General features: G+C 43.9%; 1 protein-coding gene across 2 annotated transcripts in view; it reads right to left on the reverse strand.

The window, feature by feature from the left end:
* Positions 1-27,937, reverse strand: part of TBC1D10A (TBC1 domain family member 10A) — a 165,288-nt gene that overhangs the window by 92,027 nt on the left and 45,324 nt on the right. For both annotated transcript variants that reach the window (XM_029619762.1, XM_029619763.1), the window contains one exon: positions 6,922-7,021. In XM_029619762.1, coding sequence (XP_029475622.1) covers positions 6,922-7,021 — 100 coding nt within the window. Of the gene's footprint in view, positions 1-6,921; positions 7,022-27,937 lie in introns of those variants that run through there.

Genomic DNA, 27,937 nt, shown 5'->3' on the forward strand with positions numbered 1-27,937 from the left:
CCAGGCGGAAGGAGACCACCCGATGAGGAAACCATGGTTGAGCCAAGAGTCCCCACTCCCCGGGATCCAGCGACTGACGACGGAGAAGCAACCTGAACAGTCCCCCTAGCCCGTGGAGTGGGAAGCCGCCAGGCACTGTAAGTGTCACTATGCCCAGGAGAAGAGAAAGCTGGGGTCCAGGGCCACCCATGGACTGCGAGCACCCCCCTGGGCGATGGAAGCAAGCCACAGTGGTGGAGCTGTCGTTGCCGCGTATGAGAGGAAGAAATTCCAGAAGAGCCAAGAACAGTGCCCAAGACTCCGTAATGTGCCAGCGAGACAGAGACACTGGCCAGGTCCCCTGGGCATACTAGGAGAGGCCGACCACTCCTCAGCCCGAAAGACTAGCATCCATGGGCACTGTCGTTCACTGGGGAACTTGGAGAGGTAGGCCCAGTAGCAAAAGAAAAAGCAGGGGGGGATCCACCCCTGCGAGACGGCAACAGTAGAGCCCAGGAACGGGAGAACTGTGTGAGACTGTTCTGCCAGGGGCTGCCAACAGGACAGCAAAGTTATCTAGACCAGTCGTATTGTAGCAAGGGCCCAAGGGAGAAGGGCGAGGGTAGGAGCAGAGGAGCCCGAGATCTACAGGTAGATGCCAGCAGTCAAAGAAGGGAGCAAGGGCAGACTGAGACCGGCCAAGCAAATTGAGGGCCCGCACACAAGGCAAGAAACCTTACCTACCCAGGTGACGAAGCTGAGTCTCAGGTACTCCAACTCCGGGAAGGGCGGAAGATTGCTCTAAGAGAAATACAGTATCCACCCCAGGGACGCAAGAAAGCTAGCCCGCGATACACCGACCGCCGACAAGAACCCTCGCCTTGGCCCTGATGCGCCAGAGGCCTAGATAAGAGTAGGCGAGGGGTCCTGCCCGGCGGAGAGCTGTGGCCATCATCACCTAAACATTGGTGAAGATGCAAGGACCCGTCGCGAGGTCAAAGAGAAGCGTCCAGAACTCTGAGACCCGGTGGAGGACGCAAACACGAAGAGACTAAGGCAGCCACGATGAAAACAGAAAAAGGAATGTGCCACTGAGAGAGACGAGTGGGCAGAGGGATGCCCCGGAGGGAGGACGGCACGAGTATGATCACAGAGTGTGCTTGTGGAGAAGCGGGAACTGAGAGCCCGAGGACTCTTGTGAGGTCTAAGAGTGAACAAAGCAAATAGGATAGTGGCCTGCGACAGGTACGCTGGCTGGGGCCGGGGCCTCCGTGCTCAGACACAGGAGCTTGGTGGGGGTAGCTGCCCCGTATGTCGCAGGGACCGACCACCAGAGGAAACAGAAAAAAGATCCCACCAAACACACGAAAGGAGAAGACGTGCCCGTGGCTGAGAATGTCTAGGACCCCCTGGTCCGACCGGAGCCCAACCCAGTTCACAGAGAAGAGGGAGAGGCAAAGATACTCTGGAGTATGTGCAGGCGTAAGAATTGAGAGCGTGGGCTAACCCTCGCGCAAGAGAAGGCACCCAGCAGAATGCTGCGACACAAAACTGTGATCACGAAAGAAACCCCCTGTGGAGAACCGTGCCCACGTGGGGTATATCAACCCTGGTCCCGAAGCATGGACTAGGGGGTATAAAGGACCAGAATGGCTGCAAACAGGCCACCGGCAGCTGATGGCCCCTACCGTCCCCTAAAAATCCAAGGTCTCCCAAGGTCCTGGACAAGGAACAGCTTACCTCTGAATGGCAATGTACCCCACCGGGCGGAGGAGGCCAGAGCGGTAGACCAGTGGCGCAGCCACAGGAGCCGTGAGGCGGACATCTCAGAGGCATTCGCCTCCGGCTAGAGGCGGCGAAGGGTCGAACGCGCAGTCTCTGGCCACGGGAAGTCCTGGGCGCAGAGGATCGTGCCGTTGACCCCATGAGAGACCTGCGCACAGCAGGAACTGCAGCAAATAGGGGAACACATCCATGGCGCTAAAATAACAGAGTGCGCTTCAAATAGCCTCGGGAACCGTGGTCAGCAGGCAGACCGGGGCCGCTAAAAAACTGGAAAAAAAACCCTCCGGAAATGCGACCGCAGAAGGAGTCCACGGAGCGATTATGGGTTTTGTTTTTTTTTTTGTTTTTTTACAAAGCATGCCACCGAGAGGGGAGCTCGTTCAGGGCACAGCCCGACCAGGGAGAGCCTGCGAAACCGCAGACACAACTGTTTGGGCGGGAAAGGAAGGAGAAGGCGCCTGGCAAAAACCAGGATCTTACCAGGACCGTGGCCACATCCGTGTGGAGAAGAGGCGGCACCAGGGAGATTAGCTAACGCAGCCGGGTTGGCTATAGGATCCGGGAGTACCGGGATCCGTCGGGGAACAGGGAGGGGGCACCTCCGGGACCACCCGCGCCCCAAGGGACCCTGGGGGCTCAGCAGCCGGCTGAACTAGCAACGGCACGGAGTGGGGAATTTTCTTTGTTCACTGAGTTAATTAATTTTTTTTTTATTGATTTGTCCCCGGGGGGGGGGGGGGGGACCTTCCACCTCCTCCTGCATGCTCACTAAAGGGAATTTACGCAGGAGGAGGGAAAAAGGACAGAAAAAACGACCCCAAAAATCCCGGGTGGTGGGGGGGGAAGAGGCGAGGGGGTGACAAACAAACCTCCCTGGGGGGCTGGGGGGCTCAAATCGGGGGGTAGCTGTAAAAAAAAAAAATCGGCCCCCCCCAGCCCCAGGGAGCTCCGAAAACGGAGCTGATAAAAAATCCAAAATGGCCGCCCGACCCGAGAACGGCCTGGCCAGGCTCTGGAGAGGATCCCTGGGCTAAATTTGCCTTCCCTGCTGAGGAGGGACCTACCCCACACAGGGAGGCACAGAAGGAACCCCCACGGCAAAAATTCGATGGGGGCTGGCAGAAAAGAGGCAGGCTGCCTGCACGCAGCAAAAATAGAGCCACTCTGAGGAGAAAAAAAGCTGCAGAGAGAAACATGATTGACAGCCTGCAGGGCCGGAGAGAGCAGGGGGGAAACCTGTTGCCTCCTGCCTGTCTGGCTGCCGGTTCAAGGCCTGCTATGACCAGAAAAATGAAAAACATGCTGGTCAACTGCTGCAAATAAGTTAGAGGTAGGTGAGTACCTGCAACTTATTGAAGTTTAAAACTTTATTTTTTTTTTTTTTACTGAGCGCAGCAGCGGGTTCAAAAACCCTCTCGGCAGCCAGAGGGGGGAACGAGACCCCGAGAGTGTTGGTCCCCACACCTGGAAGCGTACACGGACTCAGGCTATGCAGCGCAAAAGGGGCAAAGCCCCCCTGAGCCCGGCAAGAGCCAGAAGACGGAGCAGTCTCCTGAAGAAAAATTCTGCAGGCTTTCTTACCAACCTGCCAATGATATTAAAACAGGAAGAACAAATCACAAAATCCTTAAGGAATAAGTACTTGCTTGATCCGTAAAGAAAAGAAGGAAAAGGCTGACCAGCCTAGAGCAGAGAACGAAGGGTGAGCTGCTGCACCTGCTGGAGACAGACGAATACTGAAGGGTTAGAGGATAGGCTCAGTCCTGATATAGGGCATCCTTCAAGTTTTAGTCCGTCTCCACCTGCTGGAAAGGAGGCTCAACCCCACAGTCTGGACTGATCCGGGTACATACAGGGAACAACTGTTTCATTCCCCCTTAAATTATTCTTCTGTCCTAAATTTTATCTGAACTGGTATTTTGGTTCTCTCCGTTCCTAAACATTGCCAGCAACCTTCTAAGAATAAAGCAAATAAGCCACAGAGGCAAGTGGTATAATTCCTATAATATCTTAGATCTCTAATAAATCCAAGGGTAACTTTTTCAGTATAAGAACACAATTAGCCTCAGGATTAAGGTATTTCATTGAGTTTTCCAGATTTTCCATTCTACAATTCAATGCACCATTTTCTTTAATCAAGGCAGCAATGTTTACATTGCAGCCACTTAACTCTCCCAGCTTCTGGTTTTTATCAGACAGTAGACCAACATTTTTAGTCTGTTTAGTGAAGTTAGCATCCAGAGCAAGCAGCACTGAATTATTTACCTTGGAAGAAACTGCAACTTCTAATTTTTTTTTTTTATAGCTCCCCAAACTAATATTGCTTGGAGATTCCAAAACACACACTAGTCAGGTGCCTGAAGCAGTCTGGCCATAGTGCTGGATCCACTATTTAGCAATGCCATGCCTGAGGTTGTAGCTTCTGCTCCACAAGTCAAAGCCATACTGACTTGACCAAATTCTACCATTTCTTCCACTCCGGCCGTCCAGAAATAGCTCCTGGGTCCAAATTCTTATGTAGGACAGGTCTCAGTATGAGTACTGCAGTACTCACACTAAGTGGAAGTCAGTTGAACAAAACAGAAGAAACGTCTCTCGCTCAGCAGTCATCACATACAGCAGCGAACACTGAACAGGACTGAGTCAAGTCACATCTGAGAAGAGATGCCATCCCATAGTTTCCTGCTGCAACTGAACACCAAGATAACAGAGCAGTCCTCCAGATAGTTTTTAAACTGGGCTCAAGTATGCCCAGCAAAACCTTATCCTTGCTTTGACAGGGTCACACAATTGCATAGTTCTACTTGCTGTCTCAACTAACTTATCACTCTTCCCCATCATCCTCTGGAGTTACTGGCTTCTACCCACAGGAAACAGCCCAGCTTTCTGTACAAAGAACAGAGTAACAGGAACCTCAACAGCTGCAACAAATAGAAAGGACAAGGAATTAAGATAAAAATAGCTCCAAAATCCCTGCACTGTCCCCGTCTCATTAAAATTCTTATTCTATACCCCCCCCCCCCGGTCTTAGTGCTCAATTGTCCTGCACCCAATTTGTATTTTCTGCCCACAAGTTACAAGTAGTCTTTTTCATCTATTCCATGGGCAAACTTGTTGACAAGAGGGTCCTTGTGTCATTAGGGAATCCTGAGAAAAACGAAGTTTTGGGTGTTTTGGTAGAGAGCACAGACCTACCAGAGCTTACTGGATGGCTACCTTTCTGCAATGCCCCTACTGCAGTGGTTCCCAACCCAGTCCTCGGGACACACAACCAGGCTGATTTTCAGGATACTCATAATGAATATGCTTAAGATAACTCTGCATATGATGGAGGCAGCACATGCAAATCTGTCTCACATTCATGGTGGTTATCCTGAAAGCTTAACTGGTTAAGTATGTCTCAAGGATTGGATTGAGAACCTCTGCACCATTGCAAAGAGGGGCAATTTATGAACTACTTAACGGTTCAAAAGGCGCAAAAGCACAAAAGCACTTCCTAGCTGTCCCAGTGCAGCAGAAGGGTTTCCAGAACTTCAATGCTAAGGAACACTGGAGTTGGTAGGGAAGGGGGGACTACTGTTTATGTAATTTCGTTCAAGACAAACTCTCCAGCATCATACGCCTCTGAAATCCTCGAGATAGTGAACTCTGTATTAAAACAGAAAAAACCCACCATGCAGGTTGATCAGCAAGGATTCATGGTCAATTTTCTCAGTGGAAAAAGGTAAACAATAGAGTGCCTCAAGAGTCTGTACACGGACCATTGCTTATCAATATATTTTATAAATAATCTGGAAAGGGATACAATAAAGTGCAGTGAGAAAATTTGCAGATAACAAAATTATTCAGAGTAGTTAAATCATACGTAGATTGTGATAAATTACAGGATGACATTGCAAGACTGGAAGATTGGGCATCCAAATGAAATTTAATGTGGACAAGTGCAAGGTGTTGCATATAGGGAAAAATAACCCATGCTGTAGTTACACGATGTTAGGTTCCATATTAGGAGCTACCACCCAGGAAAAAGATCTAGGCATCATAGTGAATAATATATTGAAGTCATCGGTTCAGTGTGCTGCGGTAGTCAAAAAAGCGAATAGAATGTTAGGAATTATTAGGAAGGGAATGGTGAATAAACTGAGAATGTCATAATGCCTCTGTGTTGCTCCATGGTGAGACTGCACCTTGAGTACTGTGTGCAATTCTGGTCGCCACATCTCAAAAAAGAAAGATATAGCTGCACTAGAGAAGGGCAACCAAAATGATAAAGGGGATGGAATGGCTTCTCTATGAGGAAAGGCTGAAGAGGATAGGGCTGTTCAGCTTGGAGAAGAGACGGATGAGGGGGGATATGATAGAGGTCTTTAAGATCATGAGAGGTCTTGAACGAGTAGATGTGACTCGGTTATTTACACTTTCACATAATGGAAGGACTAGGGGGCACTCCATGAAGTTAGCAAGAAGTACATTTAAAACAGATCAGAGAAAATTCTCTCTCTCAACACAATTAAGCTCTAGAATTCATTAACGAAGGATGTGATTAGGGCAGATGGGGTAGCTTGGTTTAAAAGAGGATTGGATACGTTCTTGGAGGATAAGTCCATAAACTATTACTGACATTAGTGGCATGGGATCTATTTAATATTTGGGTACTTGCCAGATTATTGTAACCTGGATTGGCCACTGTTGGAAACAGGATGGACTCAGTCTGACCCAATATGACAACTTTTTATAAAATGGTCTTAAGCCTACTTGCTCCCAAGTACACATCTCACTTAGACTTAGATCATATTCATTAAATAGCACAAACAGTCATTGAACCAAGTGGTCCAAATAGAACAGAATTTCCAGACAGTCTGGGGAACAGGGAGGCAGCTCTTTGCTATGAATCATATCTCTTAGACACGTGGAATATTCCTAGGAAAGGTGATTAAGAATATATTCCAGGAGAGAACCCCTATAATAATGCATAGCAACTGCATAACTGTGAAAAATGCACAGATTACAACTAAATAGACAGTGATGCAGCTTTATCATAAATTCATCAGAAAGGATTGTATTCATGAGCCAAAATCATTTACATAATACATGCAAATTTCGAGATATTTACCAAGCAGTTAAATAGCATGTTATGCATGTTGGTGTATTCTTTACCTTCTTGTGCCTCTTTGCCATCCACTTGTCCCAGTTATTAAGCATATCCAGCCATTTAGCTTCTCTCTGCCTCAGCACCTCCAATGGAAGCTCTGCCAGCCTGTAGAAAAGGGGAGGAGGGGGAAAAAAAGTAAGTCACACTTCAAAAATATCCAACAAGCTAAGGCAGGATAGAGATCGCTAAAAGCTTTCGCTGTGAAAACTGCCATGGGTACAAAGCATGCATAGCCACTACTTTGTTATGAGAGTACTTGAATGTAATCTGCTTTTAAGTGCCGAAGTCAAATAAAATAAGTAGGTAGAATTTTGCTTGAAAAAGTACACACAGATTGAAAGTAATTTGTGTGCGTGCTTTTCCTCCCCAACCCAAACACACTCCCAGGAACACCTCCCCTTCAATACAACTCAAATGATGCAAATTTATCTGCACTTAGGGTGGCCAAATTTTCAGACAGCCAATTTTTATGTAGGTAAACTTTTACAGGCACAAAAGGTTTTTGAAATTTGTCCTCAGCAGCCATAGCATCTCTTCCACTAGGCAAACAGGTAGTATCATTCCAGGAAGAAATCTGTGTCCAGCTAGAATCAGAAAATAATTTCTCTTAAACAAAAGCTGTCAAACTAGTTGAGATGAAACTGAATTTTCACCAATAATTTTTGGGAAATTTAAAATCCTTAGATTTAATCTCCTCAGTCTATTTTCGATTTCCACTTTTCTGTTCAGTTTGTTTATCTTGGATCATCATTGAGCAAACATTTTGTGTCGACTTCACAGTCTCTTCTAAAGCAGAAATCTTGTTTGCATGCTCCTGAAGCTGACCATTATGTTCATGAGACAATTTGTCCAGTTTTCCTGATAGTGAATTCATCTGCTTTGTACACCCCTGAAAAGCAGGGCCAAATGAGGCAACTAACTCCCAAAGGGAATCAAGAGTTACAACTGCTGGCTTAGAAGACTCCTTTACCACCAGTTCTCTCTGCAGCTCTCCTTGTTCTTCCTGCAAATTCACTCCCCCAGATTCCTCGAATAGAGGTAACTCACCACCTCTTTCGATGTTCAGCAGCATTATAGCTGCAGCTCCTGGGGTATCCAGACATCACCGCTGTTACCGGGCCTTCCCTCTCCGCGGTCACGGGACTCCTCCGTTCCGCTTCCCCCAGTGTCAGCAAAGGGAGATTCTGTAGCCCTGGCACCACTGGGTTCCTCAACTTAGGGGGGCTTAATGATGTTTCCCCCAATGAAAAAGACACTCCTGTCGGCGTTCCATCTGCGGGGGCTTTTTCCTCCCTTACAGGGTAAATTGCGGTCAGTTCCGGGATTGTACGCTGTCAAGGCAAAGTTGGGGGTATGGAGGGATATACCCTTACTCTGCCTTTTCTTTTTGGAGGCATTTTGAGATGTCGTAAGACAATAGCAACAAATCCAAAAGGAAATGAAACGAACAGCTCTGTTCTGCCACTACAAGCCTGCTGCCATCTTGGCTCCTCCCCCCTGAAAATCGTTTTTCAGAATTTTTTTTTTTTTTAATATCTACACCTGTTGTACACAATCTTTGTAGCTGCACCTTTCAGTATTTTCTCACTTTTTTTTTTTTTTTTTTTTTAACTTTCCCTTTTGAAAATTTAGTGCTAGAGCTATGGATTTACTTATAGTCCCTCCTTCCATGTTATGATCAATACTGCCAAGCAGCGCCACCACAGCTACCTCTTACCAAATCCTGTGAGCCAGTAAGAATCAGATCTAACACAGCTCACACTCTCTTGGTTCCTGAATCAATTGCTCCATAAAGCTGTCATTTATTCTGTCTAGGAACTTTATTTCTCTAGTAGGTTACATTTACCCAGTCAATATTGGGATAATTGAAATCTCCCATTATTAGTGCACTGCCAAATTTAGTTAGCTTCCCTAAGTTCTCTTATTTCATCGTCCATCTCATCATTTTGGCCAGGTGGATAGTAGTATACTCCTACTGCTAAGCTCTTCCGAAGCACATGGGCTCTCTACCCATAAAGATTCTATTGTGCATTTAGTCTCTTGCAGGATCCTTATCCTGTTGGATTCTAATGCCATACTTATTGTTTTATGAAAATTGAAAGATAAATTTGGAAAAAGAAGAAAGAAGAAAAATGGACTTATTATAAATAAAGAGGTTTAGAAGCAATGACTGTACCAACTGGATGTGGATTCAGTGCTGTATGTTTCCTGCCAGTACAGAGGTCTGTTCCTCTCATATAAAAAGTTCTCTGGTAATTGAGAAGTTGGTTAAGAAAAGCAGAAGTATTAAAACTTAATTTGCACTAGCCATTTGATACTAGATACTAGTATTTCCCCGAGTAGTATTCAGGGATGCCTTAACTCTCCTGCTTCATTAATATCCTTCGAAGATACCTTCCTCCAAACCATGTGCTGGTGAGCGACTATTGGCTTACCCCATTTTTCTACTTTAAAAGCTGTTCTACCTCCTTTTTAAAGGTTAGTGTTACCAGCCTGGATCCTTGCACCATCGTCCATCCATGCATTGACACTTTGGAGCTCTGCCTGCCTTAGAGTGCCTGTGTATGGTATAGGGAGAATGCTACCCTGGAGGTTCTGGATTTCAGCTTTCTACCTAAAAGTTGAGAATTTGGCTTCCAGAACCTCCCTCCCACATTTTCTTATGTCGTTGGTGCCCACATGTACCACAAAAAAACAGCTCCTCCTCACTGTCTAAATTATCATCTAGGTGACACGTGAGGTTCACCATCTTCACACCAGGTAGGCATGTTACCAGCAATCTTGGTGCCCAGCCACCCACATTCCTAATAATCGAATCATCAGCTATTGACTGTCAACCTAATCCTTCCCTCCTGGGCAGTAGCTCTGGAAGACATCCTCAGTGCGAGAGGACAATACCTCAGCTGGAAAGCAGGTCCTTGCTACAAGATCACTTCCTGCTGCACCAGTTTCATGCTTTCCAATCAGGAAACATTTCTCCTCCAAGGCAACAACAGGGTTGCCAGACTGGAGTTGGGACTTGGCTAGCATGTCCCTGAAGGGCTCATCTATAAATCTGTCTACCTCAGCTCCTCCAGAGATCTGACTCATTCTCAGAGCTAGGAGCTCTTTGCACACATACCATCTCTCACCAGCAGGTAAAAAAATCATACATGTGATATTTGATGCAGAAGATTGGAAGCCGCACCCCCCTTTTTGCTGCTAGATTGCTGCCTTCATCTTAATTTTGTTAAGTTCTTAGTTAAAGTTTAGGTTACTAAAGGAGTAGGAATGTATAAATAAGAGTCCTTTAAATTTGATATATTTACTATTAATTTGGTAATGGGTCTGCAACAGGATAATTAAACTCTTGATAAGGCCAGGGCAATCCTGTGTTTTAGATAAAAGGCCGATTAATTGTTAATGTGAAAGTATCGCCTGTCTACAAATCAAAGGATGAGCTAAGGGAGGTGGGAGGGAAAGAAACAAACTAAGCTTTTACCTACCTTTTGGCTTCTTTTAACATACACTAAAGAATATACCCTAATAGTTTACTTCCCCCTAAAAGTTCTAAAATTCCCTAAAGCAATACTTACCAATCCCCTTCAGCCACCAGCAAGGATTATCCAATCCTCTCAATGTTCCCACTGGATTGTGGGTTACTGAGCTCCTCCCCTACAATATATATTGGGCTTCTAAGGCAAGTTAGTAGAGAACAATCCCTTTGGTGATTTACACTTCAGTTAGCCTTAGTGACAGTTATTCTGTTTAACAAATGCCAGGACCTACTCAAATCAATCACACTAATTCTAACCTTTTCAAAGTGAGTAACTGACCTTTATCAACTTTTTACTTACGTATACACAACTTTAGGCTATTATCTACCTTTTGGCTTGCTTTTTATAAACACACACCCATACTAAAGAATATACCACAAAAATTAGTTTACCCATCTACAAAACAAAGATCTAAAATTTCCCAAAGCAATACCTACCAATCCTCTTCAGCCACAAGCAAGATGATCCTCTCCTCAGTGCTATAGATGAGAAAAGCAGCACCGTGGCAGTAGGCTCTGATTTAGGCATGGCAGCAGCAGCAATGCTCCAGTGCCTATAAGAATTTGGCACCAGAGGCAGTTACCCATGTTGCCTATGCCTAAATCCAGGCCTGTCAAGTAGACTTTCATGGCAACTTCAGTGAAGTACAGGAGGGTGCAATTTTTCACAGAAAAAGATATTGCAAGAGCAAGGTTTCATAATACAAAGTTGAAGGGGAGACAGCTTAGAGGAAACGTTTTACTAAAAGTGATAGATGCCTGGTATAGCCAACATTGTGCTGGAATTTGAAGCATGTTTGGAAGAGTTAGAGCGGGTAAAAAAGTATGAGAGAAGGGAAGCTGGTTTAAGTATGCAGAATTTATATACTTATCTACTAAAGTAGTAGAGAATCAGAAAGGAAGCTAACTTCATCCTGTATATTTGGTTATTATGCAGCCATACTAAGTTTATATGAAAAAGGGTAAAAAAAAAAGTTATAAGGAAGTGTTCTGGGTGTTTGGGGGTTTTTTTTTACATTTACTGGCATGTAAGATTAGAAAACATTTGTAACAATGTCATAGGATTCATTCAGACATGGTACTACTATATTGATAACTCTACATAAATGTATCAACTACTGGCAACCAGTCAGGTTACAGAAGCATCTGTGTTGCAGATTAGTAATTCACAACTATATTCAAGAAACAATGATCCCAGAGGAGTGTTTTCATTTTATGCTAAATGAATAATGGAACCCAGTGGAAATGTAATTTATACCTGTAAAATTTGCAAAGTACATATGGCAAGTAGTAGTTTCTCACCGTCTCCAATGTTAACGTTAAAAAAAAACAAAAAACCCCCCAACAGAAAAACTTCATATGTTCCCTTTAAATGCCCCTGCACATGCTGAAATAGCCATGTTTGGGAGAGGTAACAAATCAAAACTTCTCATATACATATCAAACAGACTTCCATGCTTCCTACACTGGTGTGGATGCATCCTTCCACCTCAGATATTCTGCACTAGGCAAGTAATACAAAGTCCAACACTGGAGAACAGAATGTTCCATGCTGACAGAAGTTGATCAGGTCAACGCCACACAGTTTGGCCTCTGATCAAATCACACATCTCAGTAACTTAGACTAGAAGAATATAAGCTCTTTCTAAAAGAAAATAAGCCCAAGTTACATGAAAATGTTCTGTTAAATTCCTTAAACCGGCCAGTGTTTGGTGACTAGCTTCAAAAATGTTCTGGAGCATAGGATACCTGGTTCATTCACTGATCTAAACCAGATTTACAAAAATATGATTTCAAAGTTACATCAACGTATTTCTCCTCTTGAGTTTTAAAGTAAAAAAAAAAAAAGTAATCGTACCAGATATGTAAGGAAAGACTAACATGCATGGTAATGCATTACTGCTCCTTATTTCCATAATTACTATTAGAAAATAAAATGTACTCATTTATCAAATATCAATATCAAGCTTATCATAATATGTTCTTTAAAGGTTAATGTAGGCCAATCCTGAACTCCACAGTTTTTTCCTACAATTGATAATTGCGTGTTCCCTATGGTATTGCATCAGGAACAAAACAGGACAAACTAGGCAAGTTTACAATCCTTATCTGCTGTCATTCTATGTAAGAATAGATTTTCTCAAGCAGTTGCATTCCCCCCCTGCCAATGAGCTAGTTACTTTCACCATTCACACCATGTACAATGAATTCCCTAGTCCACTGAAAAGGAAAATGAAACAGTGTTAAGCATATCATAACCAATTCTGGTCCTCAAGAGCCACAAACTGGCCTGGGTTTTCAGGATTTCCACAATGAATGTGCATGAAAACTGCATGCACTGCCTCCACTGCAAATTTCTTTCATGCATATTCATTGTGGATATCCTGAAAACCAGACTAGCTTGTGACTTGAGGACTGGGATTAGCCACCCCTGCACTAAAGCGTTTCTCCTCTTCTGTGTCTAGGGGGAAAAAAAAAAACTTTGTGATAACACACAGTGCTCGATTCATAACTGCTTAGTAATTAAAAATGTTTCCTATGAATGGAGAATGCATCTGTTGGAATTTGTAATGATACTTTAGTGGAAATTACCTTCCAGGATTTTGCTCCTGTGTTCCACTTTTGGGTTTGAAGTACGATCCTTTTGAGATGTAATGTAAGGCAAACGTTATACCAGTCATTTCTGCATGTGTGTAGGAAACCAGTTGGACAGAATTAGACTTATGATTTCTGACCCTTTAGTATTTAGTAATTTTATTTAGGAGATAGTAACCATAGCTTGATTAGACAATATTAATGCAAGCTAAACTATGCCTCAGAACAAAATCACTAAATTAACATTTTGACTCATTGTCTTTGAGGAAGTAGAGATCTGAAGAGAAAAAGACAGGAAGTTAGTTATCACCATGAAAAATGTGTTTATTCAAGAACTATGGAAGGGGTGGAGGAAGATAATGAACTTGGTCAAATCTCTATTCAAAAGATTTAAAAGCTTAAAGTGATTAGTGCAAAAATGTTTACCAGAAGAGATCATGCAATTTGACCCATGTCATCTCTCAAAAGGAAGCAAAAACTCGAGCAGTAGGTCTAGAAAACCTTTAGTCATCTAGACTCAAAAGCTTATGCAAACACTGATAGAAAGCTAAGAAGTGCATCTCAAGGACTCCAATTGTTTACAAACAAGTAAAGAGCAGTTTACTTTAAAAGTAAACAGTTTAATGTTTGTAAACGGGAGAAGAGTCATCTAGACAATTAGATGACATCTCACTCTTCTGGGATTTCAATCTTTTTTGATGTGATTGAAAATCTGACATGCATTTTCTTTAGCCAAAAGTTTAAAAAGTGTAGTTAACAGCCTGGCTTAAAACAGGTCTTTGCTAGTTCAGCTCCATTGGTAATTGTGATTCCAAACATCACAAGAATAGTCTAATCATTGGTTAGTATCCTGACACACATAAACCTGATTGGCTTCTATGCTAGATATGGCCACAACCACCCTTTTCCAACTGGATGGGGAGTGGAAACTCAAATCAATTTTTTCTTGTATTAACATAGTAAGGAAAAACTGATTCTTACCTATTTTTCAAATACTATCTTGAAAGCCCAGGCCAGATGTATTCCATGCTTTAGAAGAGGCGGAGAGAAGGCTAAACGACTATTTGCATGGTTAAAAGGAAGGTGATAGAAGCTATAAAAGTTAAAAGAATATCTTTCAAGAAATGGAAAAGGGATCTGAATGAAGAAAACAGTTAACAGCATAAGACAGATGCAAGGAAAGCAAAAATAATTTGAAAAGCTTACCATTGAAGCAAATACTCAATTTTACAGATATATACAAAGTAAAAATCCTGCGAGGGAGTCAGACCATTAGATGATCAAGGTGTAAAAGAGGCAGTTAGGGATGACAAGGCCATAGCAGAGACTAAATGAATTCTTTGCTTCGGTGTTCACGGAGGAAGATGTAAGGCAGATACCCATGCCAGAAGTGATATTTAAAGGTGATGATTCAGAGGAACTGAAATCTCAGTGAACCTAGAAAAGGTTCACCAGTCAGGTTTTCAGGATAACCACAACAAATATGTATGAGAGAAAATTTCCATGCTATGGAGGCAGTGCATACAAGTTTCTCATTCATATTAACAGTGGATATCTTGAAAACCTGACTGGCTAGAGATCCTCCAGGAAAGGTCTGGGATCCACTGTCCTAGGGCAAACTGAACCTAAAAAGAGTAGAAAATCACCTGGACCAGATGGCATACATCCCAGAATACTGAAAGACCTGAAAAAATGAAATTATGGAACTTGTTTTAATAATTTGTAAATCATCATTAAAATTGTCTATGTGCCTGAAGGCTAGAGGGTTGCCAATGTAACACCAATTTTTAAAAAGGGATCCAGGGATTACTCAGGGAACTAGTGAGACTGTCATCTGTACAAGGCAAAACTGTGGAAGCTATCAAAGAACAATGTCTCTGTATCGCTCCATGTACTCTCATCTCGAATAGTGTGTGCAGTTCTGGTCACCAGATCTAAAAAAAAAGATATAGCAGAATCAGAAAAGGCACAAAGAAGGGCGACCAAAATGAGAGAGAGGATGGAAAGATTCCCCTATGAGGAAAGGCTTCAAAACTTGGAGGCTTATAAAATGAGTGGAATAATAATGTGAATCAGTTGTTTAAAAAAAAAAAGTAAAGTACAAAGATTAGGGGGCACAATGTTACTAAGTTGTACATTTAAAACTAATAAGAAAATTGTTGGGTTTTTTTTTACTCAATGCATAAAGCAGCTCTGGAATTCATTGCCCAAGGATGTGGTGAAAGCTATTAGTGCAGTTGCATTTAAAAAAAGGTTTGGACAAGTTCCTAGAGAAAGTCCATAAACCATTAAGGTGGCGTTGTAGAAATCCACTGCATATCCCTGGGATAAGCAGCATGGAATCTATCTACCCTTTGGGATCTTTCCGGGTGCTTGTTGCCTGGGTTGGAAACAGGATACTGACTTGATAGATCTTTGGTCTGACCCAGTATGGTAATCTTATGTTCTTTCCTCGAGTCCTATTAAGACCATATGGATGGGTTTTTCTTTCCCAGCAGATGGAGACAGGAAAAAAGCTTTACTATACACTATTGTACTTAAGAGTCTGTGCCACCTAAAATCTTCTAGTAAGTCTATATCAAAGCTAAACCAACTAAAACAATCACCCTTTATAAACAGGGGAACTAAACTTCAGTGAACCCAAAGCAAAGGCATGAATACCCTGAACAAACAAGAGTTCCTTACTGCAATCAATATTTACACAAAAGAGTGGTCTTTAGCCCCTACTGGTGAGATTCTGGACTAGTGTGAACTGGTCTCAAGGAAAGACAATTAGCAGGTTAAGAACCTATTATCCTTTATCATCCACCAGACCAGTCCAAATAGATGGGATATACCCAAGCCACTTTAAACCAGGAGAGAATATGAAAGACCTGTTCACATAATGCCTGCCCCAAAGGTAGCTGCATCTGAAGCCTGAATATACAAATTGTAATGTATGGTGAAGGTATTCAAAGACGACTAAGTTGCTGCCTGTGCTGACTGCAATGACACCCATGGACACTGTCCAAGAGGCCACTTCACTCCTAGTCAAAATGAGCTTGTAGACCCATCCAGAGCCTCTAGATCTTTGTAAATGTAAGCCTGAATGCCTTTTCCTCTTTCTTCAGACCAAAGAACAAAATGGTCTGACCTCAAAAAAAACCAAACATTTGCCACCTTTAAATACTGTAACAGTACCCACCAAGCATCCAGAACATGAATGCCCCTGCTACAAAATATGCCTAGCCTATTAGTACAGTTTTCAGCGTTAAATACTTTAAAGTACACCTTACAAATAGGCTCACAAGTAGATGAACACAAGGCCTTTGTCAAATTGAGATTCCACCGAGATACCAATTTCCTTACCAGAGGACACATGTTTTACTACTCTTAAAAATCAGAGCACATCTGGGTGCGATGCCAAGGAAGCTCTTCTCTAACAAGAACAGCAGCCACTTGAATCTGAAGGGAATTCTGTGCCAAACCTGTTAAAAAAAACAAACAAAAAAAGCCACCAAGAATCGATGGAACTGAAGCCTCAAAAAACAGACAGCTCAAGTTTCCTGACATAAACATACACCAAAGTAGTAGACACTTTCCTGGCTTACAGCAAGGTGGCATTCACCTCTTAATAGCCTTCTCTCAATCTTCTCCTTTCAAAAGCTAAGTCACAAGACAAAAGCAAATCTGCTCATACCAAGAAAATCAGACCAATGAAGAGTTGGAATATGGTTGCATCTCACTAGTCCTCCAATTCTGAATGTTATCTCTGAGCAAGTCAGTAAACCAAGGCCTCCTGGTCATTATGGGGCCATGAGAATCACTGTACCAGAATGCTTCTCTATCCATCGAAACACTTCCGATTAGGAAACAATGCTGCAGCCCTGCTGTGATAGGGCATCAAGCCCCTCTGCTCCTGACTTTCCTTTTCGACTGAAAAACTGTGGAACCTTGGAGTTTATTGGTCACCAGCAGGTCCATCTGAGATTCTCCCCCCCCCCCCCAAATGGACCTTATGAACGTAGTCTCCTCCATTAGCTCCCATTTCCTTTAGGTAATCCACCTGCACATTCGCCATCCTGGCAATGTGGGGAGCTGACAGTCAACATATGCCATTCTGACCACCAGACTACCACTCCCGTCCAAAGAAATTGCTAAACTCGGTCTCTCCTGTCTATGTAAGCCACTGCCATGGTGTTATGACAAAATTCTCACTGTCCTTCCCCTGACCAGAAATAGAAGGTTCAACAACACTTGTCCGACTGCTCTCATCTCTGACTGATGGACCAGGTCATACTCAGACCTGTGATGCTTGCCTTTGATACAGAGCCCCCCCAGCCTTTCATACTGAAATGAAAATTATCCAATCCAGGATCTTCAACTCCATACCCTTGGATACACTGATATCCAAAACCACCAAGTTAAATTGAGCCTGGCCTCTCCCAGAAGAGGCAATCTGATGTCATAATTCTGTGACTGAGGACTCCATCTCAAAAGAAGATCCCTCTTCAACAGCTTCATACGAGTTACCGACTAAGGGACCAGATCCAAGATCAAAGCCATCAAACCCAGATAATCCCAGACTTTGGGCACCCTCATCTGCGACAGACTGCAGATCTAAGACTGAAGCTTCAACCTCCTATCTTCCATTAGAAGCATCTTACTTTCTCGTGTCAAGCCAAGCCCACAGATACTCCAAAACCTATGAGGGACACAGTTTGCTTTTCAGAAAATTAACAATCCAGTCTAAATCCTGTAACAACTACACCACCCTACTGACTATTTGTTGACATTCTTTTGACTTTGCTCGAATCAACCAATTGTCTAGATATGGATGCACCACAATTCCTTCCCACCACAGCTGTTACTATGACCATCAGAAGTGCATGGAATTGTTGCCAGACCAAGCCGAAGTGCCTGAAACTGGTAGGGACCTCCCAGGACCTCAGACCAAAGAAATTTCTGATGGCCCCTTTGAATAGGAATATGCAGATAAGCCTCTGAAAAATCCAGAGATGCCAGAAGCTACCCTGATCTTACTGTTACAGTTACTGACAGAGTCTCCATATAAATAGTGAGGCACCCTTAGGAGACGCATTCACCTTCTTCAAATCCGGAATAGGGTGAAATGTGCCTTCCTTTTTGGAACCACAAAATAAATGGAAACACCCACCTAGACCCAGTTCTCCATCTGGCATCAGAATCTCCTCTACCAACTGAAGACATTCCAGAGTAGTCCCAGACAGCCTCCTTTTTCTCTTTGGAAGAACATGGGGATACCATGAATGTGTTGACTACCAGGTGTGCAAAATCTAAACGTAACTGTCCCTCACTATGGAAAGGACCTACTGGCCTGTAATTATTTGGGTCCACTCTCCATAAAACTGGACAACCAGCCATTATTGGCATGATAGAAGAATGGACCCACTGGACTTCACTGAGAACTTAAGTCCTTCTGAACTGACAACAGTACTGTATCTCATATTACAGTGACCTTCACGAAAGGACTGCAATTTCCCATTATATTGCTCTGTGAAGAGCAGCTCTTCCCTGGGCGATTCCTGAAATTTTGGCTTACTAAGAAACACCTTTCAAACTCCCCCTCAACTACAATCTCCCACAAGTTGAGATTTTGAACAAACATCCACCACGCAATTATGCAGACACAGCAAACGCCTAGCCACTACTGAGTAAACCTACTCCGAGCTGAGTTCCAAATCAAATGATATAAAGCATCTGCAATAAAAGGTGGCTCAAGGCTCCTGCTAGCCACCGGGAGCTAATGCACCCGCCATAAAACATGCTTGAGCCATAACACTGGAACACTGCTGCATGGAGCACTGAAGCCATGACCTCAAAAGCAATTTTGAGATAAATCTCTCTTCCTATCTCGGACATCTTTGAGAGATGCATTCCTCACAATAGAAATTGGTTTTTTTTTGTGACTACAGATACTAAGGAATCTACCTTAGACAACTAATCATGCAAAGTCCTCCTCAGGCAAGGGATACAACTTCACCATGGCTCTGCCAACCTTTAGCCTTGCTTTGACGTATCCCATTCAGCAAAGACTAGTGAAATGGAGATGATTTTGCAGGCCCCTAAGACTCTCCAAAATGGAATCCTCCCCCTCCTATTCAGGCTCAGTTTTTTTTTCCTTTAATATCCAACTCTGCAAGAGCCTGAGTAATCATGGTGGTCCATTTCTCTCAACACAGAAAACTACAGGAATTTCTCCTTCTTCCAAAGCCTATCAGGCTTATCTTCCTGTGGAATTCTCCCACAAGGGCTTCTTCCAGAAAAATTCTTCCGCAAGGCCACTGAATCCAATTCAAAACCAATCTCAGTGTCCAAAGTCGCTTAGGGTGAGGGGAAACTGACGATGACCCACAAAGTTATTGCTGCAAGTAAGAACCCCTAGTTCCAGAATCTCTCTTAAATAAGAAAGCCTTATGTATGAGAACAATGAATTCTAGAGAAATGGCTCAGAAGCAGCCGGTTCTAATCACTCTAGGAAGATCGAGCATGCAAATGTATTAATTCGCAGTAAGCTTAGACCCCCCTCCACTGGGGTTAGAAACGGGCCAGTGAAGGCTTTCCTACCTTCATAATCTGATCAGGACAACACAACTCCCATTCTGCTGGAACCTCCTCAGGCAGGCCCAAGATTGGAGCTCACAGACTGCGTCTTCGAGAGATTCCCCCCCCCCCCCAAATCTCCTTTACATGACTGGCACAGTCCCAAGGTCTAAATCGCCCTGTGCAGACACCCATATGTGGAACATATTTCTTGCACTCAGAGGGAGCAGCCATTATGTCAGTGCTGCACAGCTCAGAGGCGTGGAGTCGTAGTCCAATGGTCAGAGCAATGGGCCCTGAACCAGGGAAACCAAGGTTCAGTTCCCACTCAGGGATTGCTAAGGCAAATTACCTCTCCCTCTGGCAAAAATAAATGCGGTGAATAACCGTTTTATTTTCTTATCAAACAGACTGTTAGGAATTATTAGGAAGGGAATGGTTAACAAAAATGGAAAATGTCATAATGCCTCTGTATCGCTCCATGGTGAGACCGCACCTTGAATACTGTGTACAATTCTGGTCGCCGCATCTCAAAAAGATATAGTTGCGATGGAGAAGGTACAGAGAAGGGCAACCAAAAGGATAAAGGGGATGGAACAGTTCCCCTATGAGGAAAGGCTGAAGAGGTTAGGGCTGTTCAACTTGGAGAAGAGACGGCTGAGGGGGGATATGATAGAGGTCTTTAAGATCATGAGAGGTCTTGAACGAGTAGATGTGACTCGGTTATTTTCACTCTCGAATAATAGAAGGACTAGGGGGCATTCCATGAAGTTAGTAAATAGCACATTTAAGACTAATTGGAGAAAATTCTTTTTACTCAATGCACAATAAAGCTCTGGAATTTGTTGCCAGAGGATGTGGTTAGTGCAGCTGAGTTTAAAAAAAGGTTTGGATAAGTTCTTGGAAGAGAAGTGCATTAACTGCTATTAATCAAGTTGACTTAGGGAATGGCCTCTGCTATTACTGGCATCAGTAGCATGGATTATTTTTTTTTTTTTTAGTGATTGGGTACTGGCCTGGTTTGGATGCTGGGCTTGATGGACCCTTGGTCTGACCCAGCATGGCAATGTATGTTCTTAATAAAAATCCAGTCAGTCACTTACCCTCTCCCCTCCAAACTGTTCAAATCCCCATTCAACTGTACCCGCACCGTGGGAAGATTACTGCAATTGCTCTGGTTCGAGAGTTTGGGGTTTTTTTTTATCCCCCCATTTTACCCAACACAGCAAAGGAAAAAGATTACTTCCCTAAGAAGTCATCTACTGGATTCCAGCAGGAAGAAATAGCTCAAGAGAAGAGAGGAGAGGAAAGAGAATGAAGGAGTCAGCCCCAGTGGCTTTCAGACCTTCTTCAATGAAGGACAGACGCTATCTATGCCCTGTTAGTCCCACTCGAGCAGAAGATAGTCCTAATGACCTCACCATTCCTGGGAGCAATTTGCCTACATCATTTGACTTCAGGTTAAGACATCCCTACCATCTAGTGGAGACAGAATACTGGAAGACTGCAGGTGGCACAGTGTCAAGTATAGTAATGTACAGTAAAGCTTTGGTTCTGTCTCCCAACTGCTAGTAGGGAAGAAAAAACATGTCTGAACTGGTCTGGTGGATGACAATGAAGGATGAAATTGAGTCACGACCTTTTTCAGTCTGAATTAATGAAGTAATGGGGCATGTTTCAAAATGATACTTTACAATGTCAGCTAACCAAAAATGCCATATCTTAATTATTTTTTTAACTTTATACAGAGACTGAGCATGGGGAAAGAAAGAGAAGGAAACGTGGGAGAAGAGAGTTGAAAGACCACAGGAGTGTGTGCGCTAAATTAAAACCTTGGAAAGGCGGGTCTGGAGTCATACCATGGCCAATAAGACGAGGGTATGGAGTTTTATTTATAGGAAATCACTCAAAACCAGAAGGGTTGAGGTCCCGAGATAATGTTATGTGAGATGCTTGTGGCTAGTGTCCAGTTGAACATTTTGTACACCAGGAATATCAAGCTGGGCATAGGGTCAAATAATTGATTGATGGATCTAAATCTAAGATTTAGTAAACTCCTGGTGATGGAAACTTTTAACCTGCATGTCAAAATGATAGTGAGTCTTCGCAAGCATCTGATTTTTTATTGGCCCTAGATGCAATGCACTGTGTTCAATTGATACACATTCCTAGTCACAAGGTTGGTGAGATGCCTGATGGAAGGAATAACTCGTTGGTAAAGCAAGAGATGGTAGTGCATCCAAATGTAGATATTGGCAGCTTTGAACTGTGAACGCACAATGGAATGGTGACTCCATTGAGTTAGTGAATACACTGAACAACTTGTCTGAGGCACTTGATATGATAGCATCCAAGAGAAAGTTAGAATAAGGGAAAGCATTAAAAGAGCACAATGGTATACTAAGGAATTATTCTTAACTAGGAGGACCCTGAGAAAGATGGAATGAAAACAGAAGGATGACAAATGGAGAAACACTGAATACAAAGAAAGCTTATGGGACTACCATGTGAGTTATCTAGCACAAAAGATTTTATACAAATAAGCTCAAAACATCTCTTAATCCCTTGAGCAGTTTCCCATAGTGAAAACTTTACTAGCTAAACCACAGGAATATGTAAGTTTATATCCCAACTAGCAGTATATTTTGAAGAAAATATTAATATTCGTTGTCAGATATTTTTAACAATGCCCATTTAGGGTATGTCATCCACTGGCTTTTACAACTGACATGGACTGAATTCTCTCCAGTGACAATACAAAAGATCGAGGGATTAATAGTTTGCATTCCATACACTGTATTCTAAATTAGATCCATGCCCTTTTGGTATAATAAAGGGATGAGAAGGGTCACTTTCAGAATAAGGAATCTGGTAAACATATCGTTTAGTACTGGTATCATTCCTGATACCTTGAAGTTAGCCACAGTTAGAGCAGTATGCAAAAAAAAATAGAGATATTGTTGAATGTGTTGTCAAATTTACACCCAGTCTCCAATCTTACCACATTGGCAAAAATACTCAAAAAAAAAAAAAAAAAAAAAAGATTGCAACAGCTGAATATGTGGAAATGGAAAGTTTGTTAGACAATTGCCAGTTTGGCTTTCAAAAAGGGCATAAATGGAACTCTTAATGGTTTCCCTATTAGATCGGTACTGTTGAATGGAAAATGGAGGATCGGGTCTATTAATGCAGCTGGACCCGACTGTGGCATCTGATTCCAAGTCATAACAATGCCAAACCAACTACGTCACTTTAGGAGGAGTGGTTGTAAAATAGTTTGAGTCCTTCTTGAAGGGACACAAGCAGTTGAGTGACGTTCTCTGATTGGCAATCACAATTGGGAGTTCATCAGGGTTCCGCTTTTCATCAATATTGTTCAATTTGTACCTAGCTCCTATTGGGAGTTTGTTAAAGCAACTAGGTGTGCCATATTATATTTATGCTGACGCATTCAGATTTTTTTTCCCCTAGTGATAAGGATAGTTTTTCACTCCATATCCTGTATCATTTCTTGAGCAGCTTTTTAGGTTAGCCGAGGGATGTCTCTCTTTGAATGGGACCAAAACTACATTTCTGTGGGTAAGAAGAAAACCTCCATTTAATGGCTTAAGTATAAACTATGAGAAAGCAATTTCCAATTCTTACTGAGATTCATAGCCTGGGCATATTGTTCAATTACAAATTAACCAGGATGAATCATGTAAAGCAGTGGTCCCCACCCCTATCCTGGGGGCCCACCAGCCAGTTGGGTTTTCAGGATATCCACAATGAATATGCATTGCATATGCACTATGCAAATTCTCTCATATGTATATTCATTGTGGATATCCTGAAACCCAACTGGCTGGTGGGCCCCCAGGATAGGGGTGGGGACCACTGATGTAAAAAATGTAGCAAGGGTGGCATTCTGTAAGCTTCGTATGGTAAAATCATTAAAAAAAAAAAAAAAAAAGCCAACTTTGCTGCTCCAGTACCTGTTTAGATCAGTAGTACAAGCTTTAGTACTGAGCCACATTGATTACTGCAATGGCTTGCTTATTTGTAGGCCTACTGGAGAAGGTCTTGAGTTTTACAGATGGTGCAAAACACTGCTGCTAGGATAAGTGAGACAAGTAGATATGAAAACATGACTCTAGTGCTCAAGTGCTCAAGGAACTTCACTGGCAATCCATAAACCAATAGTCCAAATTTAAAGTGATGGTTCTAGGGTACAGATTGTTATATTCAGAAAATGAGTACAAAGTCACTAATAAGTTAAGGCACAAGGAGAGCTGTTGCCATTATCTGATAAACACGGATATTGTCTGCAGATGACTAGGAAAAGGGCTTTTTCCTTTTCAGCGTCAATCATGTGGAATGCACTACCAGATGTTTTGCAGAGAAAGAGAGATGTAAAGGTTTTTAGAAAACAGCTGGAAACACTTATATCAGAGTGTTTTTAATGATTAATTTGTTTGTATTATGTTATACGTATGTTGTACTCTGTAACCTAGACTATTGTATAGCAAGTGCCTGGATATAGCAGAGTTGCTTACCTGTAACAGGTGTTCTCCCAGGACAGCAGGATGTGGGCCTCACATATGGGTGTCGTCATTGGACAGAGCCCTATCATGGAAAACATTTCTATCATACAGGCCAATACAGTAAGGACGCGTTAGAAAGAGTGCGGCAGTGCTGGGCGCACCCTCGTTTGCCGCATGCACAGTTTGGATCACATACCGCTCGATACAGTATTTAAATTAGACACAAATGCAAGCCGCGTCCAAAATGCGTCCATGAAGCGCAATCCATTTTACTGTATAGAGCACTATACAGCGCCTATACAGTATCCTGGGTGCGCTAGTACCTGTCATTTCAAATGACAGGTACCAGGAAGTGGATGATTCTCCTACGCTCGGGCATCGGGGATTGCCAGTCCTCTCCCCCCCCCCCCCCCCCGCCCCCTCCCGAAGCAAGGTGCAGGGCGAAAATCGACTCGACGTGTTATTAAAGCAAATAGAAATTGTAACAAATGTAAACTTACTGCATTGCTTCCAGCAGCCCCAGTCCTCTCTCCCCGAGGCGCGCACCGTGGCTCCCCTGCCTCCCGGGGGCAGCCGGCAGCGAAAGCGGCTTCCAGCAGCCCCGCCAGCGAAGGTGCATGAACGCACGTCCAATTTGGGCGCTCAAGGCAGCGAAGGCGCATGAGCGCACGCCATGACCTGAGCGCCGGGATGGACGTCCGAGGTCACGGCGTGCGCTCATGCGCCTTCGCTGCCTTGGGCGCCCAAATTGGACGTGCGTTCATGCACCTTCGCTAGCGGGGCTGCTGGAAGCCGCTTTCACCGCCGGCTGCCCCTGAGAGGCAGGGGAGCCGCGGTGTGCGCCTCGGGAGGAGGGGAGAGAGGACTGGGGCTGCTGGAAGCAATGCAGTAAGTTTACATTTGTTACAATTTCTATTTGCTTTAATAACACGTCGAGTCGATTTTCGCCCTGCGCCTTGCTTCGGGAGGGGGGGGGGAGAGAGGATTGGCAATCCCCGATGCCCGAGCGTAAGAGAACCAGGCCACACCATGTTACTCGCTTGCTCCAACCCACCCACTTATTTGACCGGAGCCTGCCTATTGCTGTCACATCCCTCTATCGCCAGGGTAAGGGTAGGCGGTAAATTAGCGGGTTAAAGACGCGGCAAAACAATTGGTTAATAAGGCGATAATCTGGCCACACGTTACTGTATGGGAGGTAATAGCTAATCTGATCGTTTACATATCATATACATGCTGCGGGCGGAAAAGGATATGCATCGATTTAAAGAAGCGGTAAGGATTGGTAAAAACGGATAGTGAATCGCGGGTTAGACTTACGCGGCCAAATTGTGGGTACAAAGCGGGTTAGAAACAGGGTAACCACGGCCGCGCTTTACTGTATCGGCCTGAAAGTTTCTAGAAATCTTTGACTGGCACACTGAGTATGCCCAGGATGCCATTATCCCTGTGTCCACAGGGGTCTCTCATCAGTCTCGTTTGTAGCAAAAAAGTGCGAGCAAAAAACGTAAGCGAACCCAACTCTGCGGGGTGGCGGGTGGGTTTCGTGAGGACTACATCCTGCTGTCCTGGGAGAACACCTGTTACAGGTAAGCAACTCTGCTTTCTCCCAAGACAAGGATGGTAGTCCTCACATATGGGTGATTAGCAAGCTACAGGCTGACTCATATTACAACAGGCCAATAGCAGACAACTCATGCCGCAGGCACAATAATTGGGGTGCTATTGGCAATGATGAGGCAGCCTGAAATCACAGCAGGTGGTTGTGGAAGGAGTTGGGGATTATACTGGAACAAAGTTCTGCAAGACAGATTAGTCAAAGGCAGAGTCTTGACAGACTTCCTCATCTAAGCAGTAGAGGGCTATGAATGTGTGAAGAGAGCTCCATGTCGCAGCCTAGCAGATGTCGGCAATTGGTACTGAACAATAGTGTGCTACCGATGTTGTGATGGCCCTTACAAAATGTGCCTGCACTCACCCCTGGAGAGGAAGGCCTGCTTCCTCATAGCAGAATTCGATACAGTCTGCTAGCCAGTTGGAGAGAGTTTGTTTGAGAAAGACAAGCTGCGAGTTCCAGTGGGCAAAGAAGCAAAAAGAGTTGGGTAGATTTCCTATGGAGTGCAGTGCGGTCTAGATAGAATGCAAGTGCACGCTTACAGTCCAAGGTGTTCAAAACCCCCTCGCCTTGGTGAGAGAGAAGCCTTGGGAAGAGTGGGCAGACTATAGACTGGAGTAAGGTGAGAGGCTGTGTCCACCGTAAGAAGAAATTTAGGGCGAGTATGGAGGACCACTCTGACACAGAGGAACCTAGTGTCAGGTGAGTATGCAACAAGGGCTTGTAACTCACTGATCCTTTTAGCAGAGGTGATGGCTACGAGGAAAATAATTTTCCATGTTAGAATTTTAATGTTATAGGAATGCAAAGGCTTGAAAGGGGAATGCATGACATTGTAAGCATTACATTTAGGCCCCATTCCGTAACCAGTGATCGTAGAGGAGGCTTAAGTTGTAGAAAACCCATGATAAGCCGACTCATAAGGGGCTGAACCGTTAACATGGCATCCCCTACTCTCTGGTGGTATGCTGAGATGGAACCGAGGTATACCCTGTGGAGGATTGTCTGGGACCTGAAGCCAAAAGGTATCCTAGATAGCCCAATAGAGATGGAGTGGGGCAGGAAAAAAAAAAAAAAAAGGGGCCAATACCTTTTTGTGCAGGTCATTTGGTAAATCTTGCCCATTTCGAATGGCAAGACTTACGTGTTGAAGATTGTCGTGAAGCTACAGGTAAGTACCTGAGAATATCAGTGAGTGTGTTATGAGATTGGCCTGAGGGCAGGCAAATTGGTTCCCAGAGTGATAGGTTGAAAAGTACGGGGAAGCATACTTATCGAGGCCAGTATAGGGTTATGAGAATCACTGAAAACCTGTACTGCTGCAGCTTCACGAGAGTTTTGGCTATGAGCGTCATCGGAAGAGACGCCTACAGGAGGCCTTTGTTGCAGGGGCGAACAAAGGCGCCCATGGCTAATGCGTTTGGTATGCCTGTGTAGGGAGCAGAATCTGTCCACTCTGTGGTTCGATTCGGATGCAAGAGGTCGATGGTTGGTTGACCTCAGTGTAGAAGATTTTGCTCGCTACACATGGATTCAGAGACCACTCGTGGGGATAGAGACATCGATTGAGATGGTCTGTTAGTATGTTCGGTATGCCTGTTAGATAAGTGGCCCAGAGATGCATGAAGTGTGCGAGGGCCCAGGCCCAGAACTGTGCGGCTGCCTGGCAGAGTAGATAGGAGCCTGTGCGTCTCTGTTCGAGTACCACATTTCTACTATGTTGTCTGTCTGAATTCACAAAGTTGTGTGAGAGGCAGTGTTGGAAGGCATAAAGGGCATAACGCATGGCTCGAAGCTCCAGGAAGTTGATCTGAGACTTGTTATGGAGCAGAGTCTATGCATTTTGGGTTTGGAGGGTATTGATACGAGTTCTCCAACCCAAGTTGGATGTGACCATGGCCAAGATCATGTGAGGATTTGGTACGAGATCGGTGATATGGAGCAGAGACGAAAGCAGTGGAACGGCTTAGAGCCACTGAAATTTTAAAGACCAGAGTTCTTCTCATGGCTAGTCTGGCCATAGGAGTGACGTGGATCCATGTGGTCCAGCAATGAAAGATCTGATGGGCTGAGGCTATGTTGCATGCGCGCAGAGATGTGGACAATTTGATAGTATGTCTGCGCGGTTGTTGGGCAGGAAGGCCATTGCAACTGTAGTGCCCAGATCTGCTCTAGATTTATTTATTTATTTA

This window comes from Rhinatrema bivittatum, chromosome 11, assembly GCF_901001135.1.
Source record: "Rhinatrema bivittatum chromosome 11, aRhiBiv1.1, whole genome shotgun sequence".
NCBI classification, from domain to species: Eukaryota; Metazoa; Chordata; class Amphibia; order Gymnophiona; family Rhinatrematidae; genus Rhinatrema; species Rhinatrema bivittatum.